Consider the following 12,218-nt stretch of genomic DNA (forward strand, 5'->3'; position numbering starts at 1 on the left):
AGCATAACTTAATGACAGCAAACTAAAGTGCCTTGAAATCTCCCCCTCCCCCCTGGGGTCAGGTACCACTCCGCACATATCAGCCCCCCCCCCCCTCACGACAATAGTGGAACCTTCTGCCAAGGCAATAAACCCATTCAGCTTTGGGAAATTCCGTGAACTTTAAGGATTGTGTCACGTCGGACAGCTAAGTACATATCCAGCCGTCAGACTGGCTTGAGACTATGGACACAAGTTCAAAGCGACCCCACCCCCCTGGATTAAGGGTCAGGGACCCCAAAGAGGTATCCAAAATTAGCCACACTCCTGTAGATGTCTCCAGACTTTCCGGTAACGGAGCCCCCCCCCCCCGGAAAATAATGTGCTACGCTAAGCTGAAATCGATGCCTGCGGCATCGATTTCAGCACAGCTCGCGGAGTAAAATTAGGTATGTGTTTTTCAAAACTTCAAGGAAAAGTGCAATTGTAATGGCTCTATGTTTCCAGGTCATGCATTTTCTGTAAAACAACATGTCCTTTTGCACTCAGATTAAGTCACTGTCTGAGCCCATGTAGGGTTGACCCGTCCGTCGGCTTGGAGAGGTAAGATCAGTACATTATAGCAACCCCGTTGTGCTTACAAAATTTACCCTTGGCTTCAACTTTATAACAAACCAGTTTGATTTTGACAGTGTGGCATGTTTATGATCTACAGCCCCTACCTTCATCTAGAAAAACCAGACTCAAATTGAAAATGAAAACAAGAAAATCCAAAAGACTATTAATCAAGTCAAACTGGTTTGAAAAGTTTACCAACAAAAATAACTTCACAGCACAATCAACAGACCCCTTTTTAACTCGTGAATTGCGCGCATGCGCAAGAGCGAGTTGTAGCTACGATGGGAAGAATGGCACTCGCTCGCTCGCTCGATTGGTCGATTCCTGTAAACTTTTTTCGATTTTAGGCTTTTGCGTGCATTTGATAGCTTTTGGCGAGTAATAAACAAATGAAATGGCGACCTTTGTTACAAAGAATAGTGGTGGGTGAAAAAGAAGCTAATGATAATCGTAAAAGAGTTTAAAACTATACGTTTTTCATCCGTGAATTAAGTTTGCCGGATCTCCGAATATACTTTTGTCTGTTGCAGCGTATATTTCATTTATGGCGTCAATGCTTCTACTTTTTGAATGTATACCGTATGCAGGAAATTATTAGTGTGCCCGAGAAAGGAAAAAAAAAAAAGGAAGGAAATTAAGAAAAACGAAAAATATCTTGCAGGCGGCAGATTTGTTCCACCTTCCTTAGCGTTTCAATTTACACTAGTAGGTACTCCGCAGTACCTGAAGGCCATCCACGCACGCTTCTAAAACCGATGGAAAATATGTTATTTATTAAGTAGTGTTAAAACGCGCTGAACTCTTGGTTAATGCCACCGCGGGCTCAAAAGACTCGAGTGTTGGCGAAGTTGAGCTGCTCGCCGAGACCGATGTTATGAAGTGTCGCCCACGGCCCACTGCTCGTTTAGTGAGTCCTTTAAGGTGGCTGTGTTTGCTATTCCTGGAGCTGCATCGACGTTGGAAACTGGTTCGTAAAGTTTGAGTTCGCGAATGGCTTGGTGAATGTTTCTGTACTGGAGTCCTTCATTGTGTTAGAAAAGAGCCTTCGTGCCATTGCCCAGGTAAGCACTTACAGTTTGTAGGTTAAACGATAAAAGGTTTTTTTTTTTATGGATATCCTCTATCATGGCTCATCTTTTTGTTCTAAAGAAAATGCAATTAATAGATCGACCGTACTTCGCTTGTCCTCGGAAAGTGCTCGTAAAGTCACCTGACAAATTGGGTAGGAATGTTTGCGTTCGCCGTTTTATAAATTATATGGAGGGCTACTACGCAATGGACGCGTTAATGAGTGGAGATGCTTGTAATCAGTCCCGGGTATATTCAGGGACAACAAAATCTGTAAAACCGACGTCTAGCCAGTACCGGGCGTTTATACAATACGTCGATCTCCCCGCTCGCTGGAGTTACGCCATAACTATGGAAAGCGAGCAAGCCAAATACAAACAAATCAAAGCCAAATATGAGCAAATCAAAGCAGAGTACACACAAATCATAGCCGAATACGAGCAAATCAAAGCCGAATACGAGCAAATCAAAGCCAAATACGAGCAAATCAAAGCCAAATACGAGCAAATCAAAGCCAAATATGAGCAGATAAATGCCAAATTTGATCAATTCTCCAGATCTGCCAACCAGACATGCGAGTGCAACACCTCAGCGGTAACTGATCATCATACCAAGGAGAAAACCAAATTTAACGACCAGGAACCTCTGGTGAAAGTGCCAACTGAAAATTCACTTGAATATCGTGTTTCACTAGGTCATGAATTTATCAAGAGCAGAATGTCAAGGACCACGCTTGACGTTTGTACAAGTTCATGGAGGTTGCATTGTAGAAGGAAACGTGAAAGAGAACCTTCCAGAATTCCATATAGGAGAATCATCAAACTGCTCAAAAAAACAAAAGTTTTTCGAAATGCAGTGAAGTCATACCTTAAAAGAAGCATTCCAAGTTCATCTAAACTAAAACTTTTTCTGTCTGCACGTAATTGTTATTTCAGTGAACGGTTAGTCAGATCTAAATTTTTATTACCATCAAAAAAGTTCTCCCTCAGCCAAAATGTTTACCTATGTGTTGTGCGACTGAGAACATTAAAGCACAAGAAGTCGCCCTTATTTTGTATGTGTGTTGACGGGAGAACATTAAAGAAATTAAAATGCTGTCGGGTCAAAACTTATTGTGTATCTCACAGAGTCATCTCTCTAAGTGGTGATGTTGAAGAGAATCCAGGGCCATCAAATCAATGCAGTGCGACCACTACTTGTAATTTAGTGGCACATCGCTCCTCAATTACCAATTCAGTTTCATTATTGGAAACTAGGTTGTCTGAATTAAATAGAACGGCAGTTGATGTTGGAGGAGGTGGTGATTGCTTCTTTCGAGCTGTTTCACATCAACTTTATGGCAATCCTAATAACCATTCTCATATACGTAGCCTTGGTGTCCAGTATTTACTGCAGAACCCTGAACAGTTCATAGAGAGTAACACTGATCATTCTTGGCAAGACTATTTGAACAATATGTCATGTCAGGGAACATGGGCTGATGCAATTATAATTCAAGCAGTGGCCAATTGTCTAAATTTGTCAATTCATATTGCCGAATCATTTGAAACTTTTGCTCCTGTTACCGTTGTTCAAGCAGTGAATGTGACAGGAGAACGCACAAACATTTACATCGGACACATAAGTGAAACTCATTACGTTTCTACAGTAGAAAAGAGAAATTGTGGGGTACCAAACAACAAAACACGTGATCAAAGTGTAGATGAAAGAAAAACAATTGATAAAAAGGAAAAACGCAGAGCTGATCGAGGTTACATGAAAGAATACATGAAAAAGAGAAGAGCTAATGCAGATTTTAGAAAAAGAGAGAATCAAAATTCTGTGCAAAGGTACAACAATATTGAAACAATTAGGGAAAAAAAGAACCAAACTGTCACAAAAAGAAAAATGACCAACCCAGAACACATAAGAGAAATTGACAAAAAGTCTAAAAGGAAACGGAAAGCTGAGAACCCAGATCACATAAAGGAAATTGCAAAAAAGTCATCTAGAAGACAAAAGGTTAAGAATCCAGAACAGGTCAGAGAAATTGACAAAAAGTCCTTCAGAAAACGTAAAGAAAAGAACCCAGAACAGAGAAGAGAAATTGATAAACAGAGTTTTAAGAAACGGAAAGCAAAGAATCCAGAGCATAGAAAAGAAGTTGATAAACAGAGTTTTAAGAAACGGAAAGCCAAAAATCCAGAACATAGAAAAGAAATTGATAAACAGAGTTTTAGGAAACGGAAAGCAGATAACCCAGTACACATTGAGCAAGTAAACAGAAATGCTAAAGTTAGGAGAACCACTAAATTCAAACTATTAAAGTATTCAAATATGACTATACCAGCCAATGATAATCAACTTGAAAATGCTCAAAAGTCATCACACTTATCAACCAGTAATGATCAGTTGTTACAAACAGAGAAAAATGAAAGCAGTGTTATTTCTTTGATAAATTTGTTTCACAAAAACATTAAATGTGGCCCAGAATACATATGTACCTGTTGTGACCAGTTATGGTACAAGTCTTCAGCATTGAAATGTAATGTTAACAGGTATAAGGCATGTTCACAAGATCTTGTTGAGTCTTGTGTCACTGGGGTGAGAAGTGTAGAAAATACTGAATGGATTTGCAGAACTTGTGACTCAAATCTAAAGAAAGGCAACCTTCCCAGCCTCTCTAAAGCCAATAAAATGAGTTTTCCTAAAAAACCTGACTTGTTAAATTTAACACCATTGGAAGAACGGCTTATATCACCTCGTATTCCGTTTATGCAAATTCGTGAGCTACCAAGAGGTGGCCAGTTGTCAATTCATGGAAACATTGTCAATGTACCAACTGATGTAAATTCAACTGTTCACTGTCTGCCAAGGACCATCAATGAATCACAAACCATTCCAATAAAACTTAAAAGGCGTCTGAGCTATAAGCATCATTACCAGTTTCAGAATATTAGACCTAAGAAAGTATTAGATGCAGCAAAATATCTTGTAGACACAAGTGATTTATTCAAGAGAGAAGGCATAGAGGTACAAAATGCTTGGTTAGATAACTTAAGTTTGCAATCTAGTGCCTATGAAGACTGGAGTGAATTTGTTGAAAACTCTGACACTCCAAGTAATAATGATTTACATACACAAACAGATGAAATTGTTCCAGAGGATAAAACACAAGATTTTCAAAAGAGTATTTCCAATGCAGATGATGAAAATCCAGGCTGTGAAAAAGAAGATAGTGATGACTGGTGTGAAGTTGATGAACGCCCATCAGGGGTTACAGATACACTATTACAGGAACCAAATGTAGTAGAAAATGTAGACAGAATAATTTCTTTTGCCCCAGGGGAAGGGAATAGACCATTAGGAATATTTATGGACAAAGATTCTGAATATTTATCATTTCCCACAATATTCTGTGGAAAACGGAGACCTGCTAACAATGAAAGAAAGGTTCCTGTATCATACAGTACAATTTGCAAGTGGGAGCTAAGATGCCAGGATAGAAGAGCTGCAATGTCTGTACCAAACATTTTCTATAAGTTAAAAAAACTGCAAATCAAACAAATTCAAGATACTGCTTGTATTTCTCTCAGAAAATGTAAGACAAAAGGGAAGAAGTACACTGCTGGTGAATTGAAGTCAGAGGATTATCTCAATAAGCTGGTACACCTCGATGAAGGTTTCAGAGTTCTAAAAAATCTTAGAGGGTCACCACCTTATTATGAAAAATGTAAAAAAGACTTGTTTGCTATGATTCGTCAACTAGGCAACCCAACATGGTTTTGCTCTTTTTCAGCTGCTGAAACAAGGTGGTCTCATCTTCTCAAAACTTTAGGTAAAATTGTTGAGAAAAAAGAGTATACTGATGGTGAAATCCAACAAATGACATGGGAACAAAAATCAGATCTTATTCAAAAAGATCCTGTCACTTGTGCAAGGAACTTTGACCACATGGTACACTTGTTTATTTCCGATGTTTTAAAGAGCAATGTAATGCCAATAGGAGAAATAGCTGATTATTTTTACAGAGTTGAATTTCAACAAAGAGGAAGCCCACATATTCATGGTTTATTTTGGGTGAAGGAAGCCCCACAATATGAAAAAAGTTCTGATGAAGAAATCGTGAACTTTGTTGACAAGTACATCACTTGCTGTAAACCAGATAGTCCAAGTGAAATGGAAGATCTTGTAAACTTGCAATTGCACAGGCATGCCAAAACATGTAACAAGGGGGCGCATAAGATATGCAGGTTTAACTTTCCATTACCACCAATGCCAAGGACAATGATTTTAACACCTCTTGAGAATTCCTGCTACGATGAAGAGAACCAGAAAGATATAAAAGAAAATGCTGAAAGAATAAAAGAAGTTCTTGACAACATGAAATATGGTGAAGATATAACATTTGAAGGTTTTCTTAACAACTTACAATTAACTGAAGAAAGTTACATCTTAGCTATAAGACACACCCTAAAGAGGGCAACGTTATGTTTGAAAAGGGCACCATCTGAAATAAGGATAAACAATTATAACAATGTTTTACTCAAAGCCTGGCAAGCAAACATGGACATTCAATATGTACTAGATCCCTATGCATGTGCCACATACATACTCTCTTACATTACAAAAGGACAGAGAGGTATGAGCAGGCTTCTAGAAAAGGCATCTGAAGAAGCCCAATCTGGTAATAAAGATGTTACAAATAGAGTGAGGCACATTGGAAACAAATTTTTAAATGCAGTTGAAATCAGTGCCCAAGAAGCTGTTTATCTTGTTTTACAAATGCCCATGAGAAGATCTTCCCGTGATTTTCAGTTTATTAGCTCATCACCTCCAGATGACAGGACATTTTTGTTAAAGAAACTGGATAAGCTCAAGGAATTGCCTGACAGTTCACCTGACATAGAATCTGACAACATAATTAAGCGTTATCAAAGGAGACCAAAACAGTTAGAAAAGTTGTGTTTAGCTAACTTTGTTGCATGGTATAACTATGTTAAAGATGAACATGCTGATTGGAGTGGAAATGGGTCATCAGTCACAGGTCTTGATGACTTCTTACCAGAAACAAGCTTTGATGACAATACTGATGATGACCCTATTAGTATTAATGTCACTGAGTGTCAATTTGAGCCACATGAATACAAACTTAAAGGAGGAATGAAACTGGTTAAACGAAAGAAACCTAAAATCATACGATCTGTTAGGTACAATAAAGATAAGGATCCAGAAAACCATTTTCGAGAACAGCTTATGCTTTATACACCATGGCGAAATGAAACTACTGATTTAATGAAAGAATGTCAAACTTACCAAGAACGATTTGAACAGGTTAAGGATAAAGTTATCAGCAATAGGCGTCAACATGAATACCATTCAGAAATACTAGATAAAGCAATGGAAGATATGAATAATGCTGAATATGACAACTTTGACACTGTTGCTCCAAATGCAGAGCATATCAGTAAGCAGGACTGTGCTGTCAAGGAGAAGCCTAGTGAATTATTTGCTTGCTTTGATCCTAGAAAAAACAAGGACCATGAACAGTATGATTTGCTAGATGATATCGGAATCTTCCCTAGAAGTAATGATGAGGAGGAACTCGTTATAAAGCGGATGTCTGATGATAATTATTTTGCACTTGTCCGCTCTTTGAATGAAAAACAGAGACAATTTTTTTATCATGTGTTACATTCAATAAAAACTAGGGATGACCCTCTTAGATTGTTCTTAAGTGGAGGTGCTGGAGTTGGCAAAAGTACAGTCACCAATGCATTATATGAAGCATTAATAAGATATCTGAATAGTATTGCTGGGGAAAATCCAGATGATGTGAAAGTTGTAAAAGCAGCTCCTACTGGTAAAGCAGCTTTTAATATTAAAGGCAATACATTACATTCTGCTTTTAAGATACCTGCCAATAGAGGTTTTGAGTATTGTGCACTGGACAGCGACAGACTAAATACCATTAGGGCGCAACTCAAGAAACTTAAGACAATTTTTATTGATGAGATATCCATGGTAGGAAGTGGCATGTTTAACTTCTTGAATGCAAGACTGCAACAAATAATGGGGACAAAAGAACTATTTGGTGGAATTAGTTTAATAACTGTTGGTGATCTTTTCCAGTTAAAACCAGTTTTTGATAAGTGGATCTTTGAAAATTCTGCAATAGGCTACAGTGCTTTAGCAAGTAACATTTGGACAGAGAATTTCACCCTGTTTGAATTGACAGAAATAATGAGACAAAAGGATGACAGAGAATTCGCTGAGCTACTCAATCGCTTGAGAGAGGGAAAACATTCTGAAGATGATGTAGCCATTTTAAAACAGAGACTTCTGAAAGTCACACCTCAAGAAGATAATTATCCTATGAACATGACACATTTATTTACTACAAATGCATCAGTAGATGCTCACAACAATGCCCTATATACTATCTCTAAAACTGATAAAGCGCAGGTAAAGGCTGTGGACATCGTAGTTGGGGATATTGCCGATGATCTGAAACAACAAATGAAAAACAAAATCCCAGAGGATCCTACAAAGACAATGGGTTTATATTCACTTGTGTCTTTGGCAACTATGGCAAAATATGACTTGACAACTAATATTGATGTGACTGATGGACTAACTAATGGTGCAGAGTGTATGATAGAGAACATAGACTACAGAGTAGAAAATTCCATCAGACCAAGTATTATTTGGGTATCATTTCCACATCCTGAAATAGGCAAAAAGCAGCGCAGAGAATATGTACATTTGTACAAGAGAAGCTTAAATAAAAAGTGGACACCAGTTTTAGAAGTAACAAGACAATTCCGGATTAATAAAAAAAGTCAAGTGCAAGTTCTTCGACGGCAATTTCCTCTTAGACCTGCTGCTGCAAAGACTATTCACCGTTGTCAAGGTGACTCATTAGATGAAGCAGTTGTTGATTTTCCAGCATCCACAAGGGAGCATATGCATTATGTTGGTTTAAGCCGAGTAAGAAACAGTTCTGCACTACATGTTCTCAATTTGAATGAAAACAAAATCAAGGTTAGTGAGAAAGTTAAAGATGAAATGAGGAGAATGAGAACAGAAGCAAGTCTTCTGCCATTAGCACTATTACAGACTGCAGATTCACCCAAAACAAAAACAATCATATTTCAAAATGTCAGGTCTCTCCACCTCCACATACATGATGTCCGAAGTGATTACAATATTCAAAAGGCTGATGTCAACATTTTCGTTGAAACAAAACTTTGCTTGTTAGATAGAGATGATGTGTATCAGCTCAGGGGATTTACACTTTACAGAAATGACTTCAATCTCTCCAATATCAGAACTTGTTATGGAACAGCTGTGTACGTTAAGAATGATTTGAACTGCACTCACTTACCATGCAGATTCAACACTAATAATGTTGAAATTACCATTATGGTTCTAAGCCAACCAATTCCAAATATTCATGTTATTGGTGTCTACCGCTCTAAAACTAAGGTACCAATTTCACAGTTTCTCGATGCTCTTACTCATCTGCATAACTCAGTGTTAACAGACCCTACAATTCCCACTATACTGCTTGGAGATTTCAATGTTAATCTAATGGAGGTATCTGCAGAACAAAAGGCTCTCAAAAAGTCTCTGATAACAGACAGGGGATACACACAGTTGATTGACCAGTACACTACTGACTACCGTACACATTTAGATCACATTTATACAAATGTACCACAGCTTATTCAATCTGCAGGTACCTTAGAGTCATACTACAGTGATCATAAGCCTATCTTTATTTCTTTAGCAACTGTTCACAAGTGAGTTAAAAGAGAAACATCATTGAAAGTATGTCCTGAAAAATGCATTTGACCAATTTTTTTTACAGTTTGTCATTCATAATGATCAGTCGTAGTCATAGCCGCCATTGTTTGTTTTTGGCTTTTTATCACATCTTTGATGTTTTCTACCTGTGTAATAAGAACAATAAAATATTGTTTTTATTAAGTATGGTTTTCTTCAGTTTGGAACCAACATTCTATATCAGAAAATGACTTCAAATATCATTATACATGTACATGAGCCACTGTAGTGTCCAATTTTCTAGCTACAAGATACAATGAAACATTGCATAGTTTATGTAAAAGAACACACTTAGGTTTGAGTCTGACATCCCCCTCCAAATTAGAGTGATCGACCTCATATACAGGTGGGTATTTTCTTTGATTATAATGTCTCATAAGGGGGTGGGGTGTCAGGGTGGGCCAACAGCCTTACTAACACTTTGCTAACACTTGTTATATCTTCTTATAAAATTGCAGATCATTCAGAGCTTATATCACATACATTGGCAACTGGACTATGGAGACTACTAATACTGTCACTATAAGAAGTGGAATGATATACAGTCGTGTAGTTACTTGTGGATGATAATCGACAGAGACATACTGTACAGCACTGCGGTCAATTATATTCATTCTGCATTTACATGTAGTACCTGAGTTACTGTTCTGGAGCTACAAAAAAAAAAAAAATGAAACAGCATGAAAAATGCAGGGACAGCATCACTGGAGTCCATGCAGTTAATAACACAAATTACAAAGAAAGAAGTACATGTGTTATATTTGTTGGAACTATTGCTGTCTACTTCACTGAAAACAACGATGTGGTCTTGAGAACTTAAAATCAAATAGTGAATTCAGCAGCTTCCATCCATTCGTTGGTTATATTCATACAAGCACCATGAACTTCTATCATGACAATTTCAACTAGTAACAACATTTCGTACAATACTTAATTGTAAACTGCACACTTTCAACTATTTAGACTCTGTGATTGCCTTCCTCAGAGGCATTTTTTAAATGAACTAGGCCTCTAAGGCTTTGTATGAAGCAAAGATACTGGTAAGTGCCAGTTTGATTTTACCATAGTCATAGTTACCACAAGAAACCAGTTGATGTAAAAACCACCATAAATGCAATCAATTCACTGCCAGACTACTAAATAATCAAAGATTAGAGGAGAACATAATTTTGACACCTTCAGTTAGCTTGAGTTTGACTGATTTCATAGTAAATCCACTAGTTATTCCTTGTGAACTAATTTAGTACATAATGTCTTGAGTTTCCATTTGTAAACCAGTTTTACTGGCAGACATATTTTCAAAAAACCAAGTAAAAAATATACATCTCATATTTATCTGTGCAATTTCCTTCTTTACACTCAAATCTGGGTGAGTCACTTGCAGCTGCTTTTAAACCCTTGTTCACAGTGCAATTCTCACAAGCTCCTAAACATACATTAATCTTTTAGGAAATATTTCAAAGTCCTTTAGAATAGTTTGAAATTTTCAGTAAGTAGCCACAAGTCTTTGGCTGATCAGAAGTCCTTGAAAAATAAATTATCAAAAACATTCGCCACTCTTAACTTACTCACTACTTTTCCACACCCTGTTGGAGGGGGGAGGGGGACTCCCTTGTGGAAAGGGTGGGGCTGTTTTTCTCACTTAACAAGGGTGCAAATCTCACTTAAGGTGCCTCTAATTTTAGTCATCAGAACCTTTTGGGGTTGCACACAAAAAATTAATATATAAAGGAAATGCTGTCATTATAGCCCATTTTTAAGTGATATTTCTTTGCAGTCAAATAATGTTGAAGCCACAGCCAGATTGGTCTCATTTAGGAGTTTAATTTAAATTCCCAACATTTTCACTTTGGAGTACCCCCACCCAGATTATGTGCAACATTGCTTTGGGTTATTTTCTGTTACCTTGGAGCATTATTTCCCAATACAGCCCTCACACTCACTTATCAAGACCTTATCCCTACACACAAGCAAGAGCATACCTGGGGGGGGGGGGGGTCCTATGGTGCCCGTGGCCCCCCTTTAATAAGCCTTTTTTGAGCAAACAACCTACGACAGATGTGGAGGTCGACATCACAATCTGGTAACACAGTGTGACCCCCGCCCCCCTTGAACAATCGTGCCTACACCCCTGAAAAGTTACTTATTTCACCTCTGCAACAGTAATGTTACACACTGAAGTAATCAGCCAAAATATTTTTCAACCTCAGAATGCATTCTAATTATAAACCCTACGATATCAAGTTTCCTTAAAATAGGTCTCCTTGGGTAAATATTACCCCATGCCATTAAGCATCAAGTGCTTAAATTTGCTCCACTGTTTTCAGACACTTAAGGAAAGATGATTTATTATTACAGATTTCTTAACAAATTCACTACAAAAAGTAAAGTGACACCAGCAAAACTCCAGCAAGAGACTCCACAGTGAACTGTTGTTTTTATTGTAACTTTGTTTACCATAATTTCATACACCAAGACTCCATATTCATGAAGGAGGAATTATAAAATCTGACTGGCTGCTAAATAAACAAAACCTTAACCCTTGTTAATAAGAATCTCACCAATTGAAACCAAGTTAAGGGAAATCTAAGCATAGTGTAACAGTCTCAATGGAGACTAGAAACTGACATTGAAATCAATCAACGTGACCAGTTCTGTGAAATATTTCAACTTTTTAAAATTTGGCTTGCTGTTGTTTCTTGTCATTTCTGTGCCATTTAAACAAA

The 12,218-nt window shown here is 37.6% G+C and overlaps 3 protein-coding genes and 1 long non-coding RNA gene across 4 annotated transcripts in view; 2 read left to right on the forward strand and 2 right to left on the reverse strand.

Annotated features, from left to right (window-relative positions):
• Nucleotides 1-12,218, reverse strand: part of LOC149095962 (uncharacterized) — a 302,109-nt gene that overhangs the window by 183,893 nt on the left and 105,998 nt on the right. The window lies entirely within an intron of this gene.
• LOC149095981 (uncharacterized) lies at nt 579-10,823 on the forward strand. Its single transcript, XR_016204539.1, has 2 exons — nt 579-1,658; nt 9,951-10,823. It is a non-coding gene; the product is annotated as an uncharacterized LOC149095981 (long non-coding RNA).
• On the forward strand, nt 1,684-10,168 carry LOC110048329 (uncharacterized). The gene has a single exon (XM_020754116.2). The coding sequence runs from the start codon at nt 1,723-1,725 to the stop codon at nt 9,451-9,453; it is 7,731 nt and encodes a 2,576-aa protein (XP_020609775.2). The 5' UTR covers nt 1,684-1,722; the 3' UTR covers nt 9,454-10,168.
• LOC149095982 (uncharacterized) overlaps nt 12,143-12,218 on the reverse strand; it is a 3,624-nt gene continuing 3,548 nt past the window's right edge. Inside the window, exon 1 of the mRNA XM_089281118.1 lies at nt 12,143-12,218. This exon is cut by the window's right edge and continues 3,548 nt beyond it. The gene's annotated coding sequence lies outside the window, so the exon portion shown is untranslated.

This window comes from Orbicella faveolata, unplaced genomic scaffold (assembly GCF_042242905.1).
Source record: "Orbicella faveolata isolate gen_17 unplaced genomic scaffold, um_ofav_v1 contig_48, whole genome shotgun sequence".
NCBI lineage: Eukaryota > Metazoa > Cnidaria > Anthozoa > Scleractinia > Merulinidae > Orbicella > Orbicella faveolata.

Bases quoted from the DNA above. Each gene is read 5' to 3' on its own strand.
- LOC110048329 (XM_020754116.2), top strand. From the start codon at position 1,723: ATGGCTCATCTTTTTGTTCTAAAGAAAATGCAATTAATAGATCGACCG.